Source organism: Chaetomium tenue (genome assembly GCF_020726465.1).
Source record: "Chaetomium tenue strain MPI-SDFR-AT-0079 chromosome Unknown F5144scaffold_8, whole genome shotgun sequence".
NCBI classification, from domain to species: Eukaryota; Fungi; Ascomycota; class Sordariomycetes; order Sordariales; family Chaetomiaceae; genus Chaetomium; species Chaetomium tenue.
The window spans coordinates 634613-662427 of NW_027117336.1; the positions used below are offsets into that span (position 1 = coordinate 634613).

Genomic DNA, 27815 nt, shown 5'->3' on the forward strand with positions numbered 1-27815 from the left:
ATGCTTGGTCAAGCAATTAGGTTCTCCCACAGTCTGGAGCTGTCCGAGTCCCTGAAATGAGAATGGCTCCACTGACCGATCTCCCCATCGATGCGGCCAGGCTGCCTGACAATGCAACCAACCTTCTTGACCTTGGTGTTCCAACCGACGCCAGCACGGGAGCTATGAGTTTAGTTAACCAGCAGACGGTGCGGCTACCTCCAACGTTACCGTGCGCACAGTACGGGCCGTTCAACGCCTGAGCCGTATCCCCGCCAGCTGAGGGCTTCGAAACCAATGATTAGGTAGCGTTGACGAGTCTGCCTTGTGCCTTGTGGCTGGCAGCCCCAACCCTGCATCACTATTTTCACTGAAGATTTCGTCCCAACATCGCTCAGCTCCATCAAATCCGGCCGTCTGGGAAATGAAGGCCAGGCTAGCGAGACCGGAAGCTGTTCCGTGAAGCCACGACCGGGGTTCTTCAGGACTGGAACCGCGTGAACCAGGAACTCCACACCCGGCGAGGTCGACCCACGTGTGGCCAAGCACCTACGGCACTCCAACAAGCGCGTTACAAGCCAGAGTGGTCCGGCTTGGTTCCGGGCAACGGTCAGCAAAAGGGCAAATTGTGTGGTTTGCATCTCTGGTAGCGCATATTAACAACCCCATTATTGTATTATTGCCAGGCAAAAAGAGATCCTGTGACACGGAAGAAGCGAGAGATACTCGATCGTGACGATGTCAGATCGAGTCTCCACGGGTTTCCAGGTTGTGTTTGGTTCGGCAAGCATTGGAGCTGTGGGCCTGGCAAACCCTCTGTGCCTCTCTCTCGCATGCACGCTAAGCTTGGCCGAACCGTGTGCACGGTACTTTGCGCGCAAAGATGCAGATTTGTGTGCTCCCTTGCAGTTTCCTGCTCTCTTTCCTCCTCGCTTGCGCTGGGCCACAGCACGGCTTTCGGGTCGTAGTTTAGGTTTTTTTTTTGTCCAGATAGTCGTTATCTCATCCTTGGAGGAGCTGCCGGAATGTAACCATGACAAACAGAGGTCGGCGACTCGGCTGACCCCCATCGGGGAATGTGGATGATTTTGGCTCTTGGTCAGCCATCACGAGTTCTCTGATGACTTGCAGAAAAGGAGAGAAAAAGAGCTTCAAACTTCGAATGGCTTCCGCCTACGGTTGACCCCTGGCTCCCTGGCTCTCGCGTCCCGTCCCAACTTGCACTGAACCCCACTCTTCAATTTCCCACCCGGGCCTTATCACGCGGTGGCCGGCGACCCTGCCAAGCCCTTACCACCCCTGCTCTGTGGTGGCCGGGCTCGAGCAGGGGTACCGAGGAACCAGCGGCAGCACCACAGCAGCACCACAGCAGCCCTTTGATTCCCTGCTTCCCCACCCCGCCGATCGAATGGTTGCTCTCCCGTTCGAAGACCTGCACTCGACTTCTCTGTTCTCAGATTCAAAGCTGCACTAGCAGAGCCCGGTGTCTCGGTTGCACTCCCTCGCCTTCTGATTGACCAGCAAACAGACCACCAACGACTTCGTTTTTTTTTTCTTTGCTCTTTTTGCTTCTTGCGTGTTTGCAACCACTTCATGGCGCCAAACCGTATGTGTGACTCTCCAACCACGCTATCCCCTTTTCCCTCGTTTGCTCGGCCGTTTCCCCCTCTCTGCTCCCCCGTGCAGGTCTGGGTAAACACAAGCCAAACCCGGTTCGGGAAAGTCCATCGCTGCAGATTGTCGTGCCCTTGCTCGTCTCCTCGTCTCTCCCCAACTTCCTCACCACACAATCCCAAGCGAAACCAGGCCGACAATGTACCCATGTTGACCTTCAATGCCTTCGATTTCAGACACGGCGTTCGCCATTGGCAGTAGGAGCAGCAGGACCGGGCCATAGCACCTACCTAGGTAGCTAGAGCTCCACGACACAGGGCTGCCCGTTCCGCGTCATGGGCCTCGAATTAGTGCCGTCGTCTGTGGCGACTGGGCCGTCGACACGACCACTTCAACAACAGCAAAAACAGCAACAAGCACTGGCCAAGGACCTCCCGTTTCGCGCCACAGCATCCTCCGAGAGGCTCCTTAACCACTACCCGCCCAGGCCAGGGAATGACAGCAAGCGGGCGAAGTCGGGTCGCGCGGCAGCAGGTCTTGGGTTAGCAAAGACAACGAAGCTTTGGGTTTCTGCGGGTTCGCAACCAAAACCGCTATTGCCCGTAACCGAGCGCGCGTCACACGAAGAGAACCTTGCCGGGCGGCGGACGAAAAAGGGCAGCCGGGATGGGGACAAGTGGGACATCACCCCCGACGGGGGCTCGGCCGGTCGCGAGGGGAGGCAATTCGCCGTGGCCAACGTTGGGAACAATGGCCGCATTTATTTGAGGTAGGGCAAACATGACTCGGAACTGCAGCCTGGCAACCTTCTAGTTACTGCGTTGAAGTCAGCCAGCTCTGACAATTTATCTAGGCCGACCGTTCGCCCCGCAAACCAGCGGTACCCTCAGCCACCTTTTGTTTTTCCCATGACACCGCCGAGTACCGCCGGACTGGAGGCCATAGCTCCGGAACAACGCCTGGGCCTCGACGTCCACCCCCAGCTACCCCTCCGCGACTGGACACCCTCGCACCCTCCATCGTCTTCGCCCAGCCCCGGCCTTAGAAATGGCGGCGACAAGCAGTTGAAACCCCGCCAAAAGCACCGCCGCGCCATGTCGGATTCGACCTTGCCAGATACGAGCATCGCACGAGAATCCGAGCCGGGGGGGTTCAAGGTGGTTATTACGCAACCGGGCGAGGACCAGAGGCCGAGGACTGTGGACGAGATGGACTTGCATCAACCGCCATCACTGGAGGTGGCCATCCCGTCGTGGAGGATAGGCACGCCCAGGTTCAGCATCCGAGGGACGCCTTTCATTCGAGGCTCCTCATATGCCCCGACCGAGGAAATTCGCTCCAGTAGCACTTCGTTCCTCCGCCTCACCCCCTTAGACGGAACCTCGAGCAACTCCAGGAACGCGAGTTGCTTCCGCGTATCAGGAATGCTCTCCCCTTCGGCCGACTCCTACAATTTCCCCAACCATACACCAGCTCGCCTCTCCCCCCGACCCCGAGCCACGTACATGTCCACCCACCTCGTCATCGAGCCTCCCATGTTCGACGTCTTGACCTTCAAACCCGCCTGTGACGACCGCGCCATGGTGCGGTACTCGAACGCCGGCTCCGTCACTGCAGCCACCCCACCCCGCTTGGTCGCCGAGATCACATCTCCCACCTTCGTCGATTACGAACTCTTATCCGACTTCTTTCTCACCTACCGCTCCTTCCTCGAACCATCCGATCTCCTCCGCATGCTCTTTGCTCGACTTCGCTGGGCACTTACCAGGGCCGATGAGGTCGGCCAGGTGGTCAGGGTTCGCACCTTCGTCGCCCTGCGCCATTGGATTCTCAACTATTTCATGGACGACTTCCTGGTCGACTACAACTTACGTGTCACATTTTGTGGTCTGTTAAACGACCTTCTCGTCGAGTTTCTGCGAGACCCGAAAACGCCCAAAGTACCACTCAAAATTCTGGCCGAACTTAAGAAGTGCTGGCGGAGAGTCTGCGCACAGTTTTGGGACGGACCGGCCTTCGACACCAGGCTCGGGCCTGATGTTCCGGTTTTCCCAGGGGGGATCGCGGGTAACCGCGACTCGCAGCTTGACCCATCATTCTGGTCAGAAACTGGAGCTGAGCCGCCTCAGCTGGACGATCTAATATTCCCCGCTAGCCCCCGCGGCCACTCGAGCTTTTACGGTGGCCTAGCGAGAGCCGGCCATATCGACGCCGTTGTCGCGGGTGACCGCCCAGCGACACCCGAGATTGCTGTGGACAGCGAGCGCGCGGAACGGGACGGCGCCATCTCACCGACCAGCATCACTAGTGTGGACGTGGTCTCTTGTTCGTTTCCGACCAAGAGCATGCGACCTATGCGCCCCGGTGCGAGCTACCCAGCCGCGCACCCTGCCGACCCCAGCTCCTTGACCAATTCCGGTCCGGTCGCTACCACGCCTCGCGCGCTCGTCGGCAAGCGAGCCCGCCCACAAGCCTCTCACAAGCGAAATGTGAGCCTCAGTGATTCTCTGCGCGAGCAGCCGACGACAGAGAAGGGTCTTTATAAGAATGCCGAATTCCTATTAGCACTTCCCTACGCAGGCAGCTTAGTCCGCGGCGATTTCCTACCGCCCTCCCAGGCCCTCGTCGAAGTTCCACCACAGGTTGAGAATGGGAGACATACGACGATCTTTCAACCAGCCCCAGTTGATCCAACGAAAGAGGATACAGTGGCATCCGCCATGTCCGGCCAAGGGATGAAGAGGCTACTGGGAAGCGTGCGCCGGGCTTTGAGCACCAAGGGGCAAAATCTATCACCAACCCAGGGCACCTTTATCAACATCTCTCCGATTGGACCTAGGGGTGCGACCACCAACAGGCTTCCGGGCACCCCGATAGTACCCCAAGCCCGAAGTCACCAAAACCGCGGTCGTCCTTCCGTCCGGATCGATTTGCTCGGCGCCGAGGTTGTCGAGGACTTCAAGAAGGCTGTGCGAGAAGACACCCGGGCCCAATCTGAGAAATCAGACGAGCCTCCCCGTCCGGCCGATGAGCAAACGGGTGCCGATGCGCAGGGTTCCTCGGCCTCACACTTGCACGCCTCTCCAACGACGTTCTCTCAGGACTTCGTAGTCACCCGACCGACGAGCGATATGGGTATCACTACTGGCAGCAAATCCATCGTAATCGTGGACGACACGTCGGTGCAAGACGACTATCCTTTTATGACAGGTGCCTTGCCGGTCTCTAACTCGTCGATGGATGCCTTTACCGAAGCCTTCGCGCCGAACGGTGCGGATCCAACACCGCCAAACACACCGCCAGGCCGCGCTCTGGGGACACCCAGGATGTCTTCATACATACTTGGCCAGCACCATGCGCATGACTCTGTGTCAGACAGCCCGCTACCTCCCTTCGTCCCTGACATGGGTACCCTAGGGCACAATGATCGTCCCTCAGAGGACCAAACCAGGCCCTCGCTCGACTTTCTGAACGAGGAAGCAAGCCCATCGTCTTTTGACGATATTGGAAGAGGGCATACAAGGCAATCTTCAAGCCGGTCGTATATCTCGAATCACTCGGGGAGGCACATTCGCCGCTCGTCTTTCACAAGCGGCGACTTCCAGCATCTGACTGTCCGCAGCTTCGATGCAACGACCGTCTCGGGCCAGTCCATCGGCGACTCGTCCCCGATTATGGCCCCCGAACCGCTTCGAGTCCTGCGGCGAAGACCAGGCGGCGATCTCCGCGCCGTCACTAACGTCGGCGACTTGGACCCGTCTCCGCTTAGGAGGTCGCGATCCGTCGCATCCCTGACAACATACAGCGACTCCATCCGCAGCTCGTATCTTCGTAGTGCCGCCGCGGACTCGAGCGGCTTCGTTGATGTTGTCGCCAGTGATTACTCCCCTGGCCAGGCAGAAACATTTTCATTAGGCGTCATTGCTGAGAAGAAGCCTAAGCAAAACCTGTCTCTCTTCAGCACCCACTCGTCCAAGCCGATCATGCGACCGTCGTTCGAAGTCGAGGCCCAGAAGCTCGCACAGATTCCTGACGACATGGACGATGATGGGGGCGTTGAATCTGCACTGCTGAAGCTGGAGGGCAAGTTCCCGACAAGGAAGCCCGGACTCAAATTGTCGATGGACCTTAGGGGGGCACCAGGTATGGATGATACTCCCAGCTGGGAGGTAGGGTACAAGGAGCATGATGCCACAGAAGAAGAGAAGAAGGAACACCACGAGGTCGAAATCGGGTCCGAACCTTACCCGCCAAGTTCCTCAACCGCACCTTCCACCATCACACCCAAGGGTGGCTTGTTGGACGTGGCTGGTGGCCAGGGCCACCACAGTGTTGTGCAGTCCTTCTTGTCGGACGATTCAAGGGCGTCTTACTCGTCGATACCATTACTGGAACGCGATTTAACCGATGATGGGCGGACAGCAACCCGGGAATGGACGGACCGGTCCATCCTGCAGGGGCCTGACGAGGATCCGTCAACACCAGACGGCCGCAGCATCCACGACTCGCAACATCCCTCGTATGAGTTCATCAGGAAGACGGATAGCATCGGTCTGATTCGACAAGGAGCCACCATGCCAGAAGATGAGTCGGCGCGGGACAGCTTTGAACAATCCTTCCTGGATGTCGACAGCGATAACGAGAGTGTTATCTCCTCGGAGTTATCTGAAGAGGCCCTGATTCAAGACGCCGAGGATGGCGAGTTTTCGCCGGACGACATTGGCGTTGCCATATCCACCTTACCAGCCCATCCCCTTGCCGATGACCCGCGTGCCGCGAGGCCGCCGTCCCCGACCATCACTCTCATGCAGGCCCTCCAATTGTCCCCGGAGACCGCCTACGTCCCGACGGTCCAGGACCATCAAGTGTACGAAAAGCCACTGCCGCCCACACCCGACACCACACCAACCACGACGGCCCCGCCGCTTTGCTCGCCCGCGGATCCGACCGGGACCAAGGAGGCACTCCGCAACGCTCCAACCCTCGAGATTCCCGATCCTATGAACGGGCCTCTGAATACGCCGCTCAGCAAGTACTCGGTTCACTTGCCCTTCATCCTCGCCTTCGACAGCGACATCCTAGCGCAGCAATTTACTCTCGTCGAGAAGGACGCCCTCAACGAGATCGACTGGAAGGAACTGATCGAGATGCGTTGGAAGAACGCCGAGCAAAACGGCATCCACGTGCGCAGCTGGGTGTCCTTCCTGCGCGACACGGACGCGCGCGGCGTCGAGGTGGTCATCGCGCGCTTCAACATCATGGTCAAGTGGGCCATCTCGGAGATCGTGCTGACGCAGGACATGGAGGAACGCGCGCGCTGCATCATCAAGTTCATCCACATCGCCGCCCACTGCCGCCGCTACCGCAACTTCGCCACCATGAGCCAGGTCACCATCGCGCTCACCAGCAACGAGGTCAGCCGCCTCAGCAAGACGTGGGCCATGGTCCCCGCGAGCGACAAGCGCACGCTGGCGGAGCTGGAGGCGCTGCTGTCGCCGACCCGGAACTTCTACAACATGCGCGCCGAGATGGAGGGCGGCGGCGCCTCCGTCTCCGGCATGGGCTGCATCCCCTTCGTGGGCATCTACACGCACGACCTGCTGTTCAACACCCAGAAGCCGAGCGAGATTGCCAGCTCCCCCACCACCGCGCCCCTCGTCAACTTTGAGCGCTGCCGCACTGCCGCCGGCGTGGTCAAGACGCTGTTGCGGTTGCTTGAGGCGAGCATGCTGTATACTTTTCAGCCGATCGAGGGCGTTACGGAGCGGTGCTTGTGGATGGGCGCGTTGGGGGATGAGGAGATTAGGCGGTTGAGCGAGGGCTTGGAGTAGGGGGGGGGGTTGCTTTGTTTGGGTTGAAGCTGCGGCAGAGAAATGATGGTACCCGCCGTTTGAGCCCCGTTTTCGCTACCAAAACCTACGACGCGATACCTGACACCCCGAACATCACCATCACCGCCATCCTCCGATTAGACGACCGGGCCTGCTCACGCACCGACCGTGTGTACCACTACCGTCATTCTACGTTCCAACCACCGCGGCGTCTGACTTTCTACATTTGCATTTATGCGTCGATATGATACCAATACCACCCGCAAGCGATACCGATCTCTTTCAACATACCCACCTGCCTACCTACAACCTATTTTCTAATACCCGATTCACCATTCCTTCACGTGTTGATGGTTTCCCTGTTTTCTCTCTACTATACTCTTGTCCTTTTTCCGCTGTGTTATCCACCAGCGGGGTTAGATACACCTGTTTATTATCTATCTGGCTGTCTGTCTGTCTGTCTGATATCCGGGCTGGGCGTTTGTGGGGGGTTTTATTTTTATTCCACTCTTGGGGGGAGATGGGGCGCAAAAAGGAGTTCTGTGTGTGTTTTCTGATGTTTGATGGGACGGATCGGAGTGGATGAATACCGCCGGTGAACCCGATTTATTTCTGGGCTGGCCGCCGTTGCGTTGGTTTGGCATGGGGGTTTGATGGCTATGCTTACCTAGAGGGAGGAGCTCGTGCTTTCTTTTTGCAGGCGGGGGGGAGGGAGTGTTTGAAGAGTGTAGACGGGGACGAACCTCCTTAGATTAGGGGTGGCTGCTTGGAGTGATATGTGTGTATGTGGTGTTTGGGGATTGATACCTTGTTGGAGGAGGTGGATGAGTGAGGGAGGGTGGGAGGCTGGCGGGGATGGAGCCCGAGCTGGAGGCGGGAGATGTGGGAGTAGATAGATAGTGAATGCAGATGGTGACATCGCTATTCATGGATTTATGTGGTGTGCTTGGTGATGTTGGCGTTCTATGCTTGAGGTGGTAATATTGAATCTGTCTCGTCTAATGTATCCGGGAGAGTTGTGAGAAAACAACACTCAATATTGTTTATAGCCCCCTGCCAGCCCGCTTCGCGTCCATCTCCTTGAGACCTTTTGGTTAAAATTATTTGCTACAAGTGCTCTATTCTGTTCTTTTCCTTTCGCCTGCATTGCTCCAAGCCCCTTATTTAAGTTCGTGAAAACTCAACTTCCACAAATGCTTTAGTCAGTCTAGATGAGTATAACCACTAAGCTCTGAACTTCCAATTACTTTCTCTATGTCCTGTAACAACACAACAAAAATGAAATGTGTTACCTCTCTTTAAGTATCTCATCAGTTCTGACATATGATGGGGAGCAGCAACATCTCTCATAAAAGGTGTCCATAGAATGCAACAACACTCGAGCTTTAGCATATCGAAAGTACTAGTAACACTCACATAACAGTATATCTACATTCACCTTTGTATTCACTTGCCTCGACAAAACAATAGTAAACAACACCCAGCTCAGATAACCAACCGGGACGCAAATCTCTTGAACACCTCACCTCGTACCTGAACGCACACTGCCGGGTACTTGTCGTCTAGTCAACAAGCGTCACCCAGTCACCACACCAGTTTTCCTCCTACCGAAGGGCAATCACACAGCCCCCAATGATCATCAACATTAGAACGAGGGTGTCCTCATTCCCAACATAACCTCTCCATCGAGCCACATACCAATTAAAGATTGTCATCGGTAGAATAAAGATACCCATTAGCATATCTACTGTTACGGGATTTGCTATGTATTCGGGTATGCGTAGAAATACACGCGCATCGTACTGTGTGAGACATTCATGTATCTGGTAGATGACTGGTACTCTGTCTTCAGGCCGTGGTACGGTTGACTACGAGGGGTGACTCGGGAAAGCCAACATCACATCATCCCTTTACTCCATACAACTGCAGTCAAGGACACTAATCGGGGTCAGATTCGTCAGTTCCCAGCCGCTATAAAAGATACGGACACCTCTTTACAAGCTCAAAACGTGGCAGAAGTAGACATTCCTATGGCAAGGCGAGATAACGGTCAAGTCCACCTCTCATGACCCCACAGGGCATTCCCCCTCTCCGGTCGGACCAGAGAGGATATCTTTCCCTCATCAGTAGGGTCATGTGTTACCTAAACCAAAGGGACGCTGCTCTGCAGCCAGTATCGGAGCCGAGACGAGAAAGCCATTGCGAGTGGGAAATGTTCGGGAATGAGGCAAGGCCGTTTTGTGTCTGCGCCGTTACGCCTGGCCCCGAAAAATGCCTTTTTATTTTGCGCCTTCTCTTGTCTACCAGCCGGCGGTATCCTTAGGAGCGGAATCAGCCCATTCGGTGGTGGGGGCGGTGGCAGCGGCGGCGCCAGACTCCCAAGTGGAGGGCTGAGCCTCGCTCCACTCGCCGGTAGCGGCGGCAGGGAAGCCAGCGGGAGCAGCCTCCCAGTCAGCACCGCTAGCGGGGAAGCCAGACTCGATGGCGACCGGGCCCTCCTCCTCAACGCCGGGGACCTTCTCCTCCTCGACCTTCTCCTCGGCCTCAGCCTCAGGGTCGCGGTCTGCAAAATTTGTTAACTTGCGACATCAAATTGTGACGAGAAGTGGAGACATACAGAAGTACAGATCGGGCATGACGTCCCAGGGGGTCTCGCGGTTGTAGATGGTACCGCGAAGGCGCAGGACCTCACGGGCCAGCATCCACCAAACCAAGCCGATGGAGTGGCGACCCTTGTTGTTAGTGGGGATCGCAACGTCGACGTACTCGGTCGGCGAGTCGGTGTCGCAGAGGGCGATCACGGGGATGTTGACGTAGGAAGCCTCCTTGATGGCCTGCGAGTCGGTGCGGGGGTCGGTGACGATGATCAGGCGGGGCTCCTTGAACGAACGGGTGATGTAGTTGGTGAAGGAACCGGGGGTGAAGCGACCGGCGATGGCCTGGGCGCCAGTGTGGGCGGCGAACTTGAGGACGGCACGCTGGCCGTAGGGACGGGCCGAGATAACGCACACATCGCTCGGGTTGTCGATGGCGGCGATGATACGGGCCGCAAGGGTGATCTTCTCCCTGCAGACACGCCTGTTAGCGATCCAATTGTCGCATTCCCGCTCAGATCGCAACGCTGCGACAGCCCACGTACCAGGTCTTGCCGATGTTGATAACATTCACACCATCGGCACGGGTCTTCCAGAGGTAGGCTACACGCAGAAACCTGTCAGATGTCTCATTTTCGGTGAATGATTCGTTCGGATGTATTTACGCTGCATGTTAACGCCCAAGCTATCGCAAACTGTCAGTATGCGCGCAACTGCAAAAAACCACCAAGTCTCGGGACGACGCACTTCTTGGAGCCGACATGGCACTGAGCAGCGAGAAGCTGCTCAATGTCGGTGCTCGTGGCATTGAAGATGGAGGGGAGGTTTGCGGGCGCCATCTTGACTGTAGTTTCTTTCGTGGACGTGACGACGGAAGAAAGATGTCAAGATTCGGGGCGTCGAGAGTGGGATATATTTTTCTGGGCCGCGAGCTGCAGCAGGCGGAGCTCTGCGATTTTGGCACACAAATTCAATTTTGTGGAGTGCCCCGCCAGGGTTTGCAATTGGCGACGAGAACCAGCCGGCCGTCATCAGCTGCTGCTGCCAAGCCCGTCTTTTTCTTCTGAAGGGGAAAGGAACTTTAGCCGTTGTTTTGCCGACAGAGGGCATCCTCAAGATGCCGATGCCAGCTAGTCCTGAATTGGTCTAGCGTTTATCGCTCCAAAATCTGGGTCCTGCAACACCAAGAAAGTTGAGAGCCGCGGGACAGACTCAGGAAGACCGTGTGACGTTCGACCCAGACGAGATATTTACGATGCCTCCCCGGATACCCGCCCCGCAGGGGCTGCGAAGCCTTACGCGTGAGATTGGCCATTTCCGGTACTGCCTGGGGAAAGCAAAGCAACTGACAAGTGCTCCGTAGTATGCCTGCGCCCGACCCCGACCCCGGCTCCGAGCCTGCTACCGCTGGTCCAAACGGCCAACATCTCGATGAGGGAGAAGAAGAAGAAGATGAAGCGGGACCCCTACGGCTGGGCCCAGGCTCAGCAGCGCAAGAACGCACATCTTGAGCGCCGCGCCGAGATCGACAAGGAGCGCAAGGCCAGTCAAGGCGACCCTGTGCACGGCATCACAACGCCTTTCGTCGAGTCGTTCGACACGGCCGGCCAGGAACCCGTCTCACCCGAGGACCCAGTCACCGGAGAGACCCGACCGCTACCGACCTCGCCTCACATCATCAACAACCTGCTCACCAAGGAGGAGCTGGAGCGGGCGATCGAGCACGCGCGGCGGGTGACGAAGCCGTTGTCGGGGGAGGAAAGCTCGGCGCCGGACCCGACGACGGAGGCGCTGGAGCTGGAGGAACACGCCTTGAAGCACGAGAAGGCGCTCGAGGCGCTGAAGCGCATCACCGACCTCAAGAACGCCAATGCCAAGGACCGGCGGCACGCCAACATCCAGCGGTGCATCGAGAGGTTCGGCCGCCACGTCACGGACGAGTCCCTCGACAACCCCGCGCCACCGCCGGGACGCTACCAAGCGCCGCCGCCAAAGCCCGTTCGTGCCGGGCCCGACACCGGGAGCAGCGAGGTGCAGATCGCCATCCTCACGGCCAAGATCAGGGCCCTCGCTCTGGCGCTGGAGGGGCCCAAGGGGCACAGGGATAAGAACAACAAGAGGAGTCTGCGGTTGCTGTGCCACAAGCGGCAGAGGCTGCTGCGGTATCTGGAGAGGAAGGAGCGGGGGAGCGGGAGGTGGCAGCATCTGGTTGAGACGTTGGGCCTCACCGAGGCGACATACAAGAACCAAATCTCGCTGTAATGAGCGAGCCATATGGGCAGAGAGGGGGGGGGGGCTTGTAAAATCCAAAATGTGTAACCTCTCTATGTACGATACCAACACAATAAACAAGAGCGGGTAACGATTACCGCATCTTGCCCGCCCACGTCGCCGCTTGACCTTCGCCATACGCCATTTAAATCATGCTCGGGGTTCCCAGGAAATACATCTCTAAACAGTCAGCCAGAGGTCGCATCAGAAGATACTGATGTAGTTGCCGATGCGCTCCTTCTGGTTTTGTGCTATGCACTCGGCGATCCATGTGATGTTGCGGATTTCCTGTAGTTTCATGTTAAAGGATTCGACTACACTAGCCGGGTAGATGGGGTACTGACCTGTTCCCTCAATTTGACCCACGCATACACAATCGCAAATGTGAATTGCCGCGTGAACGCGCCCTTGGCAATCTCCATTTCCTTCTGGTAGAACATATCCTCCAGGCTCCTGCCGTCCGACCCGGAACCACCAGCCATATTGCCCGGCCCGCCAGGACCGCCACCGAGACCGGCCGCCTCGAAGAAGGCCTTGTAGTCAGACACGCCCTCCACGGCCAATCGCACGCCCTCAAAGTCATCCGCCCGCGACAGCATCAGCGTGCCCTCGGGGTAAAGGTTCCCAAAGCTGGGGTACAGCTTCTTGCGGTCGGCCTTAGACAGCTCCGTCCCGAACGAGTTGAGCGTGATGTTGATGGCGCGGCGGTCGGCCTCGAACTCGAGCAACTCCGACATGACCTCGGCGGTCGGCGTGCCGGCCATGTCCGGGTGGGAGTTGACAAACTCGTAGAAGTCCTCGAGGTAGTTCTTGTACAGCGTGTTGCGCACGATCTCGATGTTAAGCTCGTCCAGGTCCTGGTGGCTGAGGCTGCCCTTGAAGTAGGGGGCGAGGGGCGTCTCGATCAGCACGCTGTTGTACAACTCCTCGATGTTGGTCGCCACGCAAAGGACGGGCATCGTCTCGAACCAGCCGAGGGGGTGGCAGCGGTCGAGCAGCTCGCGCGTGTCGCGTTCGTGGAGGGTGCCGGTGATGAGCAGCGCCACGTTGTCGATCATGTAGCCATAGGTGACGTAGTCCATGAACTTGGCGAGCGAGCCAACCGCGTTGGCGCGGACATAGCGGAACTCGGAGACGAGCTTCTCGGTGGTTTTGGTCGCGAGGCTCGACGTGGAGGGGTTGGGTGGGAGGGTAGCGAGGAAGTCGCCGTAAGCGGGGCCGAGTTGGAGCTTGAGGTCTGCAAACGTTTATCAGAGGCGGGAAGTTAAATAATGCGAGAAAAAAGGTGAGCTACCATCAATGGTCTCGCATTGTGTCATGTTGGTGTAGTTGGTACCGGTGAGCAGTCCGTTGCGATAGCCGCGGACGATGCCCTCGATGTAACTATAGAATGCGAGAAGGGGTCAGTCTGTGTCAATGACGATGCGCATATTAGAGGACATGACATACCCATTGTTCACGTTGAATAGAAGGCCCTCCATCTTTGCTCTGCCGGATAAACGTTGAGAAGTTGTAGATGACAGCTCCTTTGGCTGTTGGAACTCGAGATGCGGCTTAGGACGGCGTTGGATTGCTGGTTGGCCGCCGGCTTGGACCGTGCATACGCAACCGCCTGAAGCGCCAAGAACTTGGAGACAAGTGTGGGGACGCCCCTCTGCCTGCCCCGAATGCACACGACCAGAGCTTGGACCAACCAGCCCCACCTACAACTCCAAACTGGTGGTAAAAAATTGTTCTTCGCTCCTAACTTTTTTTCTGCTTGTGAAGCCCTCGATAAAAGTGCAAGCACGGCCGTAGTTGAGCTGTCTCCCCACGCTTCCACTCAGAACAGAAAGCGCGGTTGGGCACCCATCAACCAGCCTCCATCATGCCTCTCTTTATCCTCACCGAAACTAGCGCAGGGTAAGTGCACCTCGTTCAATTGCAGAAACAAGTCGCGATCGCCTCTGTTCGGGATGTTCCTGCATTCAATTGTCGACACCGATTGTTCTAACTCGCGCCTGCAGCTATGGCCTTTTCAAGGCGGCCGATAAGAAGTTGCTGGATTCCGACAACCTCAGTGATCGTCTATCCACCGTTGACAAGATCGTCAAGGAGTAAGTACAACCCGCCGCGTGCGGACAGCCCTCTCGTCGGTGGTTCATGTACCAATGCCCTACAGAATCAAGTACAAGGAGTTTGCCAAGTTCGACAGCGCCGCGACCGCGCTCGAAGAAATTGCTGGCGTGATTGAGGGCAAGGTCACGCCGAAGCTGGCCGATCTCCTCAATGAATTCAAGGATGAAAAGAAGGTCACTCTGGCCGTGGCCGAGAGCAAGCTCGGCAGCTCGATCGTCAAGATTCCCGAGTTGAACATCAAGCCCATCTCCGATTCGTCGACAACCGACCTCTTTCGTGCCATCCGTCAACATCTGCCTGAGCTCATCCCCGGCATGCTCCCGGAGAACTTCCAGGAGATGTCTTTGGGGTTGTCCCACTCGCTCTCGCGGCACAGACTCAAGTTCTCGCCCGACAAGGTCGATGTCATGATCGTGCACGCCGTTTCCCTGCTTGACGATCTGGACAAGGAGCTAAACACATACGCCATGCGCGTGAAGGAATGGTACGGCTGGCATTTCCCCGAGTTGGCCAAAATCTTGCCCGACAACCTGTCTTATGCCAAGGTCATCGTCACCCTGGGCTTGCGTTCCAACGCGGGCGAGGCGGATCTGTCCGAAATCCTCCCCCATGAGATCGAGACGGCCGTCAAGGCTGCTGCTGATATCAGCATGGGTACCGAGATCAGCGCTGAGGACCTCGAGAACATCAAGCTGCTTGCCGAGCAAGTCATCAGCTACTCCGAGTACAGGAGACAGCTTGCCGAGTATCTTGAGAACCGCATGAAGGCCATCTCCCCTAACATGACGGAGCTTGTCGGTGCGCTCGTTGGTGCTCGGCTCATCGCCCACGCCGGCTCTCTCATCAGCCTCGCCAAGAACCCGGGTTCTACTATCCAGATCCTCGGTGCCGAGAAGGCGCTCTTCCGTGCGCTCAAGACCAAGCATGCCACCCCCAAGTACGGTCTCATCTACCATGCTTCTCTGGTCGGTCAGGCTTCTGGCGCGAACAAGGGCAAGGTCGCTCGTCAACTCGCTTCCAAGGTAGCCCTTGGTGTTCGTACTGATGCCCTTGCCGAGTTTGAGGATGACGCGGACGATGAGACGCGCGCCAGCCTGGGTATCCGGGCCAGGGCTAAGCTCGAGAACAACCTGCGGGTGCTAGAAGGCAAGCCGCTCTCCAAGACCGTCTCGGTTGGCCCTAACGGCATCCCGCTCGGCGCTCCCTCCAAGTGGGACATCAAGGAGGCCCGCAAGTACAACATTGACGCCGACGGCCTTTCCGCCGAAGCCGAGGCGCCTAAGAAGCCCCTCATCGAGGAAGTCGACGAGGAAATGGCTGAGCTTGACGTTGGGGCAGATTCTGACGAAGAAATGCAAGAAGCTCCTAGCAAAAAGGAGAAGAAAGACAAGAAGGACAAGAAGGACAAGAAGGAGAAGAAGGAGAAGTCCAAGAAGTCCAAGGACACCGAGGTTGCTGCGCCCGCCAAGATTACCGAAGACGACTACGAGCGCCTTGCAAAGGAGGTCGGCATCTCCGTCTCCAAGTTTGCCCGCCGGTTCGAGAAGGGCCAGATCAAGGTAAACGCCGACGGCTCGGTAGAGGTCCTCAGCAAGAAGGACTCCAAGGCTCAGGAGGCCGAGGAGGAGGAGGTTGAGACGCCCGTCAAGCCCAAGAGCTCGAAGCGCAAGCACGACGCAGAGGAGGAGACACCGGCCAAGGAGGAGAAGCCGAAGAAGAAGAAGAAGAAGTCCAGCAAGGAGTAGGCAGCAACCTCTTCTGCTAGATTTATATCTTTTACTTCCTTCTCTGTATGATACACCTTCTGGCGTCCCGGCTGGTGGTTTTGGCGTTTGGATGGGCAAGAGAACGGCGTTTGGGCGGATTGGTTGTGTGATTCATGCCGCACTCCAGTTTCGGGTGATGAAAAGGCAGGAACGGAGGCTAGTTGCTGTGGGCGCCCTCCAAAGGGCACTTATTGTTAGCACAGCGAGGGCAGACTCTACCGAGTAAGGTTATACAATTTGGTTTCAAGATTTGCTTCGTTGTGACCCTGCCATGAGATGAGTGCACGGAACGGAACTCGACCTTATCGCGCTTATCGCTCCAAGTTGCCCCACTAAAATTCCGCCACCAGCTGCATTCCAGCAACCGCCAACCTGAGCTTCCCTTGTTTAGCTTCCCGTGTTTAGGTGGCGATTGACCCTTCAAACTTCAACACTCCTCCACAACATGCCAGACTCCCCTCTTAGACGGTCGCGATCGCGATCGCCACCAAGGCGGCCGAAAGCCGGCGGCGGCCTCAAATGGAAGGACAAACGCTCCAACGATGCAGACGACCGACGCGACGACCGTGGCCTACAACGCGGCTACCGCGATCGCTCGCCTAGGAGAGACCGGGAGCGCGATCGCGAGTACGGAAGAGACAGAGACAGAAACAGAGGTGGTAATCGAGACCGATCGCCCAGGCGAGACAGGAGTCGAGACCGCGATCGAGACAGGGACAGAGACAGGGACAGGGACAGAGACAGGGACAGGGACGGAGACCGGCACCCTCGTCGAAGCGACAGTGGCAGAGACAGAGAAAGAGATCGCTCCCCACGAAACAACAACCGCCCAACCGACCGCGACCGCAACCGAGACGCGCAACCCAGACCCAAAAAGTCCAAGCCACCAGCACCCGCACCACCACCTGCAGCCGCGCCCGCAGCCGCGCCGGGCGAGCAGATGATTCTGGTGACGGTCAACGACCGCCTCGGCACCAAGGCCCAGATCCCGGCCTTCCCCAGCGACACGGTCGGCCAGTTCAAGATCATGGTGGCCATGAAGGTGGGGCGGGAGCCGCATGAGATTATGCTAAAGCGGCAGGGGGAGCGGCCGTTTAAGGATATGATTACGTTGGGGGATTATGGCGTGTCGAATGGAGTACAGCTGGATTTGGAGGTGGATACGGGGGATTGATTTGATGCGATGGGTTGGAGAGTTGGTTTGGCTGGGGGTAAGGGAATGTTGTGGCCATGTTGGGAGCGTTGCCAGCCTGTTTGTTGGGGGCTGGCCGAGCAAATTAAGGATATCGGGCGTCATTTTGAATTGATAGCTAAAGCCGATGACTAGCGATAGTGGAACACCTGACTTGACTCCAGTTGCAAATTCTTACTTCCGTTCACTTTCCCATCATTCAGTCCAAAACACACATCACTCATCCCCTCCCCACTCCTCGCTCTCCCCATCCCCATCCTCAACCTGCGCCCTTCGTCCCCGAAGCGGCCTGCCCCGCCCACCACCACCACCACCACCGTGACCACCCCCCTGAGGAACCTTAATAAACAACTCCGGCCTCTCCTCCCCACCACTCCCCCCACCCCCACCCCCAGCACCACTACCACTCCCAGGCCTCCCCAACTCCTCCCCCAGCGGGCCCAACTCCGTCTCCGCAAAACTCGGCGGTTTCTTCCTCGGCGGCAGCGCCTGGCCCAGCCCCGCCTGGCCTAGCCCCGCCGGACCCCAGTGCGCCTGGCTCTTGCCGTCGAGCACGGAATCGTTGTCCAGCACCGTCGACTCGCTGGCGAGGTCGCGGAGGCGGCTTCCCGGCCGGTCGTCCTTGGTCAGGTCGGAGCTGTGGCGGCGGGGGTGGGGGGCTGAGTCGGTTGTTTCGTGGAGGTGGTGGTGGAGTGAGGAGAGGAGGGTGGGGCGGGTGGGGGGTTGGAGGGGGAGGGGGGGTTGCTTGTGTTGTTGTTGTTGTTTTGTTGGGGGTGGGGGTGGCTTCTCGGTGTCTGGGTAGGGTGGGTTAGTGAGTGGTGCGGGGGGGGAGGGGGTGGTAGGATTGTGGGTGGCTTACGGTCGGCGCGGAGCTGTTTGCCTTGGGTTACGTAGTGCTCTTTGAAGTCTGGATGGCAGAGTTAGTGAGGGGTTTGGTGGGGAGATCGTATGAGGGGGGAGCTCACGGTCAATACAGAGTTTCTCGGCAATAGTCTTTTGGTGGCACTTGGGTTTAGAGCAACCGTCTAGCTAGGGTGTTAGTCCTTTCCAGGGGAACAGAAAGACAGGAAGGGGTGCTCACGAGTGTGGCAGAAGATAGCTAGCTCGTCAACGCATGCCTGGCATCCTTCGGAACGGCATGTGTCTATCGTCTCGAATGTTAGATAGTGATACGCTAACAACCTATTGCCGGTGGTTCAAAAGGGAAGCACTCACGCATGGGACAGAAAGTCCCGGCATCCTTAGGTTCAGACGCCCAATTTCGAGGGTTATGGCAGTTTGGTCTGGCACAGCAATCTGATGAAGGTCAGCGTGATTTCGCAACTAATATTGGACCCTACGACTTACGGTCTTCGCAGTATGGCGGCTCGAATTTGGCCGGCTTCGAACAGTCCCGCATCCTGCAGGTGTGGCTCGAACAGTGGCGTGAACGGTCTGCCTTGAAGGCGGTACACTGCCGTACAGGGCATGATGCATCTGCGAATGTTAATCACTGGGTGTGTGGCACGGGATAGCGTGGTGGCGCACGATCAATGCAGTAGGTAAGGTACTCGTTCGTTTTGTTTGACAAGTGTTTTGCTTCGTTGCAGCCGTTCAGCTGACATTTGATGTCTGTGACAGTTAGTCATTGTCTCTGATGGTCTCTCTGAAAGTGTCAGACGTTAGGCTTACGGATCACACAGTAGGGAAATTGGCCCTCGACGATAGTCCGACAGCCTTTTGTTTTGCATTGGTCTTGACAGTATCAGCAGCAGCTTTTTCCAGGCCGTAAACAGCAAGGCTTACGCTCTGCACAGCAGTTACGTTGCTCTTGACGTAAGTTTGGGCATTCCTCGGCCTGACAAGCATCTGCTAGTTGTTAACAAGGTACTAAACAAATGTACCAAAGAGCAATATACTTACGGGATTGGCAATATGTGGTCCCCTGAGATGCCCGCCTCCCTGGGCATCGTTGCAATGTACACTTGTCTACTCCTAGTCAGTATCCCCTATTTCACAAATACACCATACAAGAGACGCACGGTCAGAGCAGACGTCGAAGCGAGCATATTTCGGGACGGCGTTGGACAAGGGGTCAAAGTTGGGTTCGAGAAACTGGGCGCGGGCCTGGGTGCAGTCCGAAATGGGGCATCTTGCGTCTACAAAACCCTCAGTCAGTTGCAAGTTGAAACCAAAAGCCGTTGGAGCGGCTTACGGATGGCGCAAACCGAGTCATGGGACGGCTTCTTGTAGACGCAACGCTCGTCGCCGTGGAAATGGATGCAGGTATCTACCAGTATGTGAGTATTGCAGGGCGGCCTATGCAGGATATGAGACAGAGCATACGAAGCTTGCAATAGGGGGAGACCTGGATGGCGTTGGAGTGCCGGTGGGGAGGGGACAAGGGGATCCGGCCACTGGCTCTCCGTTCGTCGAACGCTCCATCGGCAGTCTTGAAGACGACCTCGTAGTTGCATCCTTCACTACGGCACTCGATTCTTCGGTTCATTTTCATCCGCGATTTGGAGAGAAGCGACAAAGTACTCGGTAACAACAACAAAAGTGTCGTATGATGGGAAGAAAGGAAAATTAAATTAGGCTAGAAACTTATCTCACTGTTTGATCTACAACAACCTAAAAAAAGTCTGACCCGGCTGAGCATCACAGTAGGAGCCGGGCGTCACGCTTTGCAGGTCAAGTCTAGCGCATTTGCGCCACGAGACGCGGTACAAGGCCTGCTCTCCCATGTAAGCCATGTTTGTGGTTCCTGATTGGTGCTGTGATGGCAGCCCGACAACACGATGGTTGGAGGCTGAGACACGTAAAACCAAGCTTAATGGACGCGGGGTCGAAAGGCGCTGGGCCGGGCAAGCCAGTTCCAGCCAGTCGAGTCTCGTGGCTGCCACGCCCGGTTGGAGAGGGAAGGATGACTTTTACAGATGTCATGCTCATTTGGAAATCAATGCCTCCACAGAATGGATGGTGTGAGGAAAAGTTGGACAAAAATGTAAGAAGAAAACTAGACCTGATAACAGTTCGTAAATAAATTATCATATTAACATCCGGATGCACTGCCGTGGCTGGTCCACGGGATGGAGAAGATATTAGAGTGAGCACTATTACCTTGAAGAGTGGTTCTACGGGACTGAAGAATGCGAGTATAGTCGCAAAGGCCAAGAGGGACAAGATGAGGCCCGGATGGTCATGGTTAAATCAACCACATACCGCAGCAACTATAGTAGCGACTAGGGCTCATATGTTGTCGCGGGTCATCACACCGATCTCGCTGACCATCCGAGTCTCATCTTATCTCTCTTGCCCTTTGCGACTATACCCGCATTCATCGGCCCCACAAGACCACTCTTGAAAGTATTAGTGCTCACTCTAGTATCTTCTCCATCCCGTGGACCTCCACCGAAGTTCGTGCTGTGCAGGAAACATCAATCAAGGAAATCCCGTGGTGGGAGGTGGGGTTGGGTTTTGTGGGCGAACTGACCCACTATTAATTCAAAAGGAAGCCCTCCGACTGGCCAGAAATACTCTAGAAATACTGGTCCAGAAAAGTTGTGATAAGGCTTATCAGCGGTCGCATCCAAATATCGCCGAGCACCTCTGATACCCTCGACATTACCAATTGCATACACCAAATCCGTCGGATTGGGAAACAGTGGGCGAACTCACCATGTCTGAGACGGTCCTCAGCACTCTGTGCAGCATCTGTCACACCGAACCGCCAAAGTACAAGTGTCCACGATGCAACGCCCGCACTTGCTCGCTGCCGTGCATCCAGAAACACAAGGCCCGCGCCGACTGTGATGGCCAGCGAAACCCCAGGGCTTTCATGCCCTTGAATCAGCTCAAAACCGCCGCTGGGATTGATCACGACTTCAACTTCCTCTCATCCATCGAGCGAGCCCGTGAACGAGCCGAAAAAGACGTCGTCGAAGCCCGCCGATTGCTGAGCGAGCAGGACCTGCGGCCCCAGAACCAGGACAAAGTTTTCCACAAGGTCTGGTACGGCGACGAGCTTCGCCATGTACCAGCCCAAACCCAACCTTACAGGAAACATGGCCGGCCGCAAGAAGCAATCGCGATGATCGATGGTTTCGACAAACATGTCCGGCGGCGACTGCGATTCCTCGGGATCGAAGCCATCACGATGCCGAAAGGCATGGCCCGGTCGAAAGACAACAAGACGTCCTGGAACAGGCGGACACAGTCCATCAACTGGCGGGTGGAGTGGCTCATCTTCCGAGCGTCCGACCTAGGTTTCCCAGGACACAAAGACCACCAACGACCACTCCGCATCCTCTACAAAGCCCTCGAGGGCACTCCTCTCCACGCCGGGCTAGCGACCGCCCTGGACTGGCACCGCGGCCAACTCGACCGCCAAAGCCATGGCCAGCCCGACCCGACCGAGACCGACAACGAATCCGACCCCGACGAGCCTTCCTCCCCCCCGCCCCCAAAGAAACGCAAGACCCTCCATCCCAACAACAAAAGCAACAAAAAGCAGCACCAACCCCAACAACAACCGTCCACCCAAGACCCATCAACCTCCACCTGGCCCGCCGCCCCACACACCTCCCAATACCCCTTCACCAGCACCTGGTCCCAAACAACCACCCACCCCCACATCGACCGAACCCTAGAAGAAGAGCTCCTGACCTGGGATTTCTACCTCGTCAGCGCAGCCACCGGTTCCGCTGCCGCTAAAGATGACCGGCTTCGCAAGGCAAACAAGACGGCTGTTGTGCCGCTCAGCGCGGCCGAAAACCTTGCTACTGCGCTCACGGGTCGGACGGTGCTTGAATTCCCTACGGTTATGGCGGTGCCCAGAGGATTGGGCGTGCCGCAGGGGTGTGTGGTTGGGGTGGGCGAGCGGAGGCAGCCGAGGGGTGCCCGGGATGGAGTGGAGGGTTTGGAGAGGGAGAGGGAGGCGCGGGGTGGTGGTGGTGGTGGTGGTGGTGGTGGTGGTGATGGTGAGAGGGTTGCTGGTGGGAACAACAAGAAAAGGGCGTTTGAAGGTGGGTATAAAGCTCGTGAGTGGTGGCAGAGAGGTGGTGCGCGGGGTGGGTTTGGGAGGGGTGGGAAGAGGGCTAGGCATGATACGAGGGACCATCCGCGGGCGGCTGTTGAGCAGCCGGGGGATGAGGCTGAGGAGGGGGAGGTCAACAGCGACGGTGGGGAGGTCATCGCCACCATTGAGGCGGCTTTCGGTGCCGGGTCGCGGGTAGATATTGATTGGGAGGCTAGCAGCGTCACGGTCGGTCGGGAAGTTGACTACGGGAGTGTTCCATTTGGTCGGGAGGTCGCCCCTAGTAGTGTTACAGTCGGCCGCGACGAGGAGGATGGGGAGATTCAAGAGGTGCCTGGAGAAAGGAGGCTTCAGGGTGGGCTGGTTGATTACGGGTCGTCGGACGAGTCCGACTGACTGAGATCGTCGGTAGTTTGAACGTACTGGAATTTTGAAAGTACTAGAACTTTTGTATGCCGCCGAGGGGATGGCGGCTTGATGTAATTTAGGATAGTGAATCCAGGACATGATACCCTATCCTAGTATGGCGGAAGGCACAGACACGGGGGACATTATTTGGATGGCATTTTAATTATAATTGTAACTAACTGCGGATAGTGTGATATTTACGACTCCGGAGAGATGTCTTTCGTCTAGGGCGTTTTTGTTTTTAATAGCACTGACCGATTGCAACGCATACTTACCTAGGTGCTGTGCATACCCGTCATGTTCATGTTTACTTACGTCGACTAGAGGAGTTCGACCTTCAGAGACGTTGCCATCTTGGCAATGCTAGTAGGCAGTGTCAACGGCGGCAAGGGTAGAAGCATCTTGCATATCAGCTACTCAGCCAGGCAGCTCTCCTCAAGGACTCTGACTCTACCTGGCAAGTAACTGAACATGTGAAGATGTTCGAGTTTATCAGGATGCCCACCTCGATAGCGTTTCATATTAATTAAAGCAAACTCGACGGATAGCCGGGTCTACGGCCAGGATCATGGAGGTGTCCGTTCCGATAGTGGCGGATACTGCGTGGATCACCCATGGCGAGACACTGTGTGCCATGCTCCTAACTTATCTATCACGCTATTTTATCTGGATGTTGGATGTTGGTTCATCGGCCCCCGCCTGGTCTGGAAAGGATCTTTGAGATTAACCCTGGATAATCTCGTCTGGCCGAGGGGAGCTGAGCCGGAAAACAGGCTTGTCTCGTGGGTCTGCCACGGCCCCGCTTTACGACGAATGCCTACTTTTCGGGCCGAACAAGGTCTGAAAGAGAGGTTTTTTCGTCCCGATCTGTGGGTTGTTTTTCCTCCCAATTGCCAAAGCCTCGAGGAACGCCAGTGATGCCATCCTGCTCTAAGCATAAATCCCTCGGCCATGGTCGACCAAGATACACAGTATATGACGGTGCCAGCAGTGCCAGTCCCGCATCCGGGTCTAGAAGTTCAAATTTTCGCCTTCGTCTCCAAAATCCCGACATCAGATGGGTCGCGGGCGAATCAACCTGTCTAGTTCTGACATGTGAAAGTCGCCAAGGCGCCGTGTCGCACGTTCGAGGGTTGCATCGAGACCATGCGGGTCCCGACGGAAACAGTATCCGTGCCTGCCATCGGTTTGTGGGTGGGTCGTTGATTTGACATCTCGGCTTGGGCACTGAACGGTCTCGGCGGTGAATTCGTGTCCAAGGGAGCGGGCTGCGTCTTGGGGCAGAGATGGTTGCAAAATCAATTCCTTGCCATTATTGGGCGGTTAATCATGCAAGCCTCCGATGGAATGTTGTGCTACAGATTGGTGATGACATCTTTCGAAATAATTACGCCAGTGGTGATGATATTGCATCTTGGCACACCCAGGAATAACCTGGCCGGGTGCGATTGCCGGGCTTCCTACCTGTGGACTGAGATCGCCAGGTTTGGCTAAGCTACAGAACGACAGGACCAGAGTACCTTGCTGCGTTGCGTATCTTGCTGGTCCGGAAACGGCCAACGTGCGAATAATCCCAATAATTTTAGAGGACCCCGTCCCTAGAGACAATCTAGCTCTTCCGAGCTCCCGATCTCGAGGACGGTAATTCGAGACTTCGAGACAATGGAGGAGCTTGGGCCAGCTTTCACATGCCAACGGCGGACAGCCTTATCTCTGCAAGCCAGGGCGTAAATTGGCTGGTTGGAGTTCTGACTGGTCGAGAGGAGGGGTGGCAACCCCACCTTGGAACGCTGCAGAGGATATGGCGATAAAAAAGTGCCATCACGACTGGCCGTTTTCCGTGGGAAAGCACATGGGACTGGGTCGAAACGGTTGCCCGAGGAGTGGGTGGCGTCGTACCTGCTTGGTCGAGGCCTTTGCCTGCCCCTTTTATAGCATTCCAGGCCTGCCCTCTCCTCATTCCAAATTCCCTCCCTCCATCACACATTCACTGATTCTCTGATTCCGTGTTTTGTCTTGTTCGCAATTTTTGGAACTCTCTGCCCACATCGCATTGGACTGGGAGAACTTACTCAGCTCACCAATCCTTAATCTCTACGATCCCACAGCTCGGTCAGGTATAGCGCCCTAGTTTGCTTGCCACTGCCGTGCGGTCAACCAACTGACACCCTACACCCACAGCTACCTAACAAGACAATGGCGGAGTCCAAGACAGCCCCTGTGCTCAACGGCGACTCGCCGCATTCAATCACACTTCGCGTACGGCAACTCTACTCACCTTGCGCCTGAATGTACAACTAACGAAACCACGCAGCACCTCCTGGCTCTTCCCGCAGTCCAGGATGGAGTCCGCGCATTCAGCGCCAGCTCGGTCGGCAAGATCTCGATCCGGCTCACCAACTCGGCGTACGACTTGGTCGGTGCCCCGGTTCTCAACCTCTTCAACAAGCCGCTGGCCTACGTGATCCCCTATGCTCAGCGGGCCGACGAGATGGGTGTCGAAGCGCTGTCCCGGGTTGAGGAGAAGTACCCGGTGGTGAAGAAGCCCTCTGCCGAGCTCCTGAACGACGCCAAGGAAGCCGCCAGGGAAGCCGCCGCCGTGCCGACCAAACATGTGACGGAGGTGTACAACGGCGCATGCAAGAGGTCGGGTGGCAAGAGCAGCATTGCCAAGGCCAGGGCGGTCACCGAGACGGCGGCCATTGTGACGATGGAAAGCTATCTCTTTGTTGTCCGCGGAACCCTCAAGCTCGGCTCGGCGTTCCCGATCACCCAGTCGCTCAATCGCGCGCTGGACCAGCTAGAGGAGATTCTCAGGCGCCAAACCGGTGGCGACGCGGCCGGCCACGACCAAGCTGAGCCGCACAACGCAGCTGAGCCTAAGACGTCGACCGTTTGAGCGTGGCTATGACTCGGTGGGTGGCTGATGGTGGCAGTCGGTATGTTCCAAAACGTCGGCTGGGACGTTTCCAAAATGATTACGGTCATTCGAAAATCCAGATTTGCGAGTCGGCCTCGTGTGTTTTCTTTTGTTCGGTTCGGTCACGGAGGAAGGAATGAAGCAAACCTTTTGGTCTGGCCGGGGAAAGGGGAATGGAATAGACACGGTACCATGCGCATGTAATTTACAAAGCTCGAAAAATCGGAGAATGGAGTTGGACTTGAAGTTGAACTTCAAACAATTGCAAAAGTTGCGATAAAAGCGAGAGTTGCCGCCCCGAGCATTCGTAACCACTGACCAAGACCCATTTGGGAATGTCTCGAAGCAGCCAGCCATGGATCAGCATTCTGGAATCCCCCCACCTCGATTACCGGTGCATAATGTAAGCAACCCCACTAGCCGGATTGGGAAACAACCTCACGCTTTGCCCCGCCAAAATTTGCCGCGATGTGTTTTCTTACCTTAGCCTTAGTAATGAGGGGCAGGCCAAGGGAAGGGAAGGGTTGGTGATAATTTATAAAACAGAGTGTATTCTTTGTCGTGATTGGGAAATACAATTCTCGCCCTGGTGTCCATTAGTTTTTGTATAAAAGGAGCCATCCGCTCAGCCAACTCGATGAGGACTTTTTCTTCAGTCACCATCGCCATCTCCGTCATCGTGGGCCTCTGTTCTATCTTGGCTCTTTTAAACATAAAACGAAACGACATTCTCGAGTTTGCAACAACCAACTCCATCATCTCCAAGCTCATACCAGAAAACATCATCACGGTCATGACCACAACCACAACCCCAGAAGAAAACCCCAACTCCAACCCCAACATTAACCCCAACACCAACACCCACACCCACACCCCACCACCCACCATGTCCGCCACCACCAGACTCCTCCCCCGCCTCATCCGCCAAACCTTCCTCGCCGTCGAGCAATCCGAAGGCGCCGGCGCCCGCGTGCGCCGCTCCATCGGCACCCCCAAACTCCGCCACTTCTCGCCCTTCCTCATGCTCGACCACTTCGCCGTGCCGGGGTCTGCCGGCTTCCCCGACCACCCCCACCGCGGCCAGGAAACTGTCACGTACCTGCTCGACGGCGAGATGGACCACGAGGATTTCGCGGGGAATCGGGGGAGGCTAGGCCCCGGGGATCTGCAGTTTATGACGGCGGGGAGGGGGATTGTGCATGCCGAGATGCCGGTTGAGAGGGGGGATGGGAGGCCGAATGTCGGGTTGCAGTTGTGGGTGGATTTGCCGGAGCGGTTGAAGGGGTGTGAGCCGAGGTATAGGGATTTGAAGGCGGAGGAGGTGCCGGTGGTGGAGGTGGATGGGGGGAGGGTCAGGGTGAAGGTGATTAGTGGCCAGAGTCATGGGGTGGATTCGGTGAAGGATTTGGCGTATACGCCGGTGTGGTTGCTGGATGTGGAGGTGAAGCCCGGGGGAAGCATCGTGCAGCCGCTGCCGGAGGGGTGGAATGCGTTTGCGTATACGCTGGAGGGGGAGGTGTTGATCGGGGAGAAGGGGAACCAGCGCACGGTGGGGCAGTATCATAATGTGGTGTTTGAGGGAGAGGGTCAGGCCGTGTACGCGGCGGTGGATGAGGGCGCCGAGAAGAGCGCGCGGTTTGTCATTGTCGCGGGCACGCCGCTCGACCAGAAGGTGGTACAGTACGGGCCGTTCGTGCTGACCAAGCAAGAGGACGTGTACAAGGCGTTTATGGACTACCAGACGCACTCGAATGGGTTCGAGCGGGCGGAGGGGTGGGAGAGTGAGATTGGGAAGAGGATGGTGCATTAGGGCGGGGAGAGGAGAGTGTATTTTGTTTGTTTATTAGATTGGGAATGGGGCTGTGCTTTACTGTTGATTTAGAGAATACCATCGAATTGGATTGAAAAATGATGTTCCTTGCGGAGTGACAACAGACAGAATACGATCGAGACAAAAGTCATAATCACGAGCACCACAAAAGGATGATCTATGTGGGATAAAAATTAAATTAATCGATTAAGTATTAACTATCGAGTACCCCAAAGTAACGAAGTACCGATATTACCTACACATCCCTTTTTAAACCCCTCAACTTCCGATCTAC

The 27815-nt window shown here is 56.5% G+C and overlaps 10 protein-coding genes across 10 annotated transcripts; 7 read left to right on the plus strand and 3 right to left on the minus strand.

The window, feature by feature from the left end:
* Positions 1–1712: 1712 nt before the first annotated feature.
* On the plus strand, positions 1713–7546 carry F5144DRAFT_403686 (uncharacterized protein). Its single transcript, XM_066784867.1, has 2 exons — positions 1713–2362; positions 2447–7546. The coding sequence occupies exons 1-2, from the start codon at positions 1929–1931 to the stop codon at positions 7422–7424; spliced, it is 5412 nt and encodes a 1803-aa protein (XP_066638372.1). The 5' UTR covers positions 1713–1928; the 3' UTR covers positions 7425–7546.
* Positions 7547–9724: 2178 nt separating this feature from the next.
* F5144DRAFT_607327 (40S ribosomal protein uS2) lies at positions 9725–10857 on the minus strand (the record flags this gene model as incomplete). Its single annotated transcript, XM_066791547.1, has 5 exons — positions 9725–9987; positions 10042–10490; positions 10564–10621; positions 10684–10703; positions 10766–10857. 5 exons carry the CDS (start codon positions 10855–10857, stop codon positions 9725–9727), a joined length of 882 nt encoding a protein of 293 aa, XP_066638373.1.
* A 278-nt stretch (positions 10858–11135) lies between these two features.
* F5144DRAFT_596746 (mitochondrial 37S ribosomal protein uS15m) lies at positions 11136–12280 on the plus strand (the record flags this gene model as incomplete). Its single annotated transcript, XM_066790828.1, has 2 exons — positions 11136–11151; positions 11382–12280. 2 exons carry the CDS (start codon positions 11136–11138, stop codon positions 12278–12280), a joined length of 915 nt encoding a protein of 304 aa, XP_066638374.1.
* Positions 12281–12603: 323 nt separating this feature from the next.
* Positions 12604–13770, minus strand: F5144DRAFT_499829 (vacuolar ATP synthase subunit D; the record flags this gene model as incomplete). Its single annotated transcript, XM_066786348.1, has 3 exons — positions 12604–13526; positions 13584–13672; positions 13739–13770. The coding sequence occupies 3 exons, from the start codon at positions 13768–13770 to the stop codon at positions 12604–12606; spliced, it is 1044 nt and encodes a 347-aa protein (XP_066638375.1).
* A 230-nt stretch (positions 13771–14000) lies between these two features.
* Positions 14001–16426, plus strand: F5144DRAFT_587632 (uncharacterized protein). Its single transcript, XM_066789852.1, has 3 exons — positions 14001–14191; positions 14296–14385; positions 14451–16426. The coding sequence occupies exons 1-3, from the start codon at positions 14157–14159 to the stop codon at positions 16150–16152; spliced, it is 1827 nt and encodes a 608-aa protein (XP_066638376.1). The 5' UTR covers positions 14001–14156; the 3' UTR covers positions 16153–16426.
* Positions 16427–16564: 138 nt separating this feature from the next.
* F5144DRAFT_587634 (ubiquitin-related domain-containing protein) lies at positions 16565–17683 on the plus strand. The gene has a single exon (XM_066789853.1). The coding sequence runs from the start codon at positions 16619–16621 to the stop codon at positions 17345–17347; it is 729 nt and encodes a 242-aa protein (XP_066638377.1). The 5' UTR covers positions 16565–16618; the 3' UTR covers positions 17348–17683.
* Positions 17582–19853, minus strand: F5144DRAFT_607332 (uncharacterized protein; the record flags this gene model as incomplete). The annotated part of the gene is made up of 11 exons (XM_066791548.1): positions 17582–18159; positions 18225–18272; positions 18331–18390; positions 18447–18516; positions 18581–18661; positions 18713–18841; positions 19151–19213; positions 19268–19333; positions 19400–19503; positions 19560–19634; positions 19691–19853. 11 exons carry the CDS (start codon positions 19851–19853, stop codon positions 17582–17584), a joined length of 1437 nt encoding a protein of 478 aa, XP_066638378.1.
* Positions 19854–20836: 983 nt separating this feature from the next.
* On the plus strand, positions 20837–23242 carry F5144DRAFT_403763 (uncharacterized protein). Its single transcript, XM_066784868.1, has one exon. The coding sequence runs from the start codon at positions 21027–21029 to the stop codon at positions 22776–22778; it is 1752 nt and encodes a 583-aa protein (XP_066638379.1). The 5' UTR covers positions 20837–21026; the 3' UTR covers positions 22779–23242.
* Positions 23243–24713: 1471 nt separating this feature from the next.
* On the plus strand, positions 24714–26007 carry F5144DRAFT_587641 (uncharacterized protein). The gene is made up of 3 exons (XM_066789854.1): positions 24714–24907; positions 24972–25049; positions 25105–26007. The coding sequence occupies exons 2-3, from the start codon at positions 24987–24989 to the stop codon at positions 25687–25689; spliced, it is 648 nt and encodes a 215-aa protein (XP_066638380.1). The 5' UTR covers positions 24714–24907; positions 24972–24986; the 3' UTR covers positions 25690–26007.
* Positions 26008–26123: 116 nt separating this feature from the next.
* On the plus strand, positions 26124–27619 carry F5144DRAFT_587644 (RmlC-like cupin domain-containing protein). The gene has a single exon (XM_066789855.1). It carries the CDS (start codon positions 26348–26350, stop codon positions 27518–27520), a length of 1173 nt encoding a protein of 390 aa, XP_066638381.1. The 5' UTR covers positions 26124–26347; the 3' UTR covers positions 27521–27619.
* The last annotated feature ends 196 nt before the right edge of the window (positions 27620–27815 follow it).

Bases quoted from the DNA above. Each gene is read 5' to 3' on its own strand.
- F5144DRAFT_403686 (XM_066784867.1), top strand. From the start codon at position 1,929: ATGGGCCTCGAATTAGTGCCGTCGTCTGTGGCGACTGGGCCGTCGACA. The intron at 2,363-2,446 runs GTAGGGCAAACA...CAATTTATCTAG, and splicing joins AATGGCCGCATTTATTTGAG to GCCGACCGTTCGCCCCGCAA.
- F5144DRAFT_587632 (XM_066789852.1), top strand. From the start codon at position 14,157: ATGCCTCTCTTTATCCTCACCGAAACTAGCGCAGG. The intron at 14,192-14,295 runs GTAAGTGCACCT...TCGCGCCTGCAG, and splicing joins CTCACCGAAACTAGCGCAGG to CTATGGCCTTTTCAAGGCGG. The intron at 14,386-14,450 runs GTAAGTACAACC...AATGCCCTACAG, and splicing joins GTTGACAAGATCGTCAAGGA to AATCAAGTACAAGGAGTTTG.
- F5144DRAFT_587634 (XM_066789853.1), top strand. From the start codon at position 16,619: ATGCCAGACTCCCCTCTTAGACGGTCGCGATCGCGATCGCCACCAAGG.
- F5144DRAFT_403763 (XM_066784868.1), top strand. From the start codon at position 21,027: ATGTCTGAGACGGTCCTCAGCACTCTGTGCAGCATCTGTCACACCGAA.
- F5144DRAFT_587641 (XM_066789854.1), top strand. From the start codon at position 24,987: ATGGCGGAGTCCAAGACAGCCCCTGTGCTCAACGGCGACTCGCCGCAT. The intron at 25,050-25,104 runs GTACGGCAACTC...GAAACCACGCAG, and splicing joins CGCATTCAATCACACTTCGC to CACCTCCTGGCTCTTCCCGC.
- F5144DRAFT_587644 (XM_066789855.1), top strand. From the start codon at position 26,348: ATGAGGACTTTTTCTTCAGTCACCATCGCCATCTCCGTCATCGTGGGC.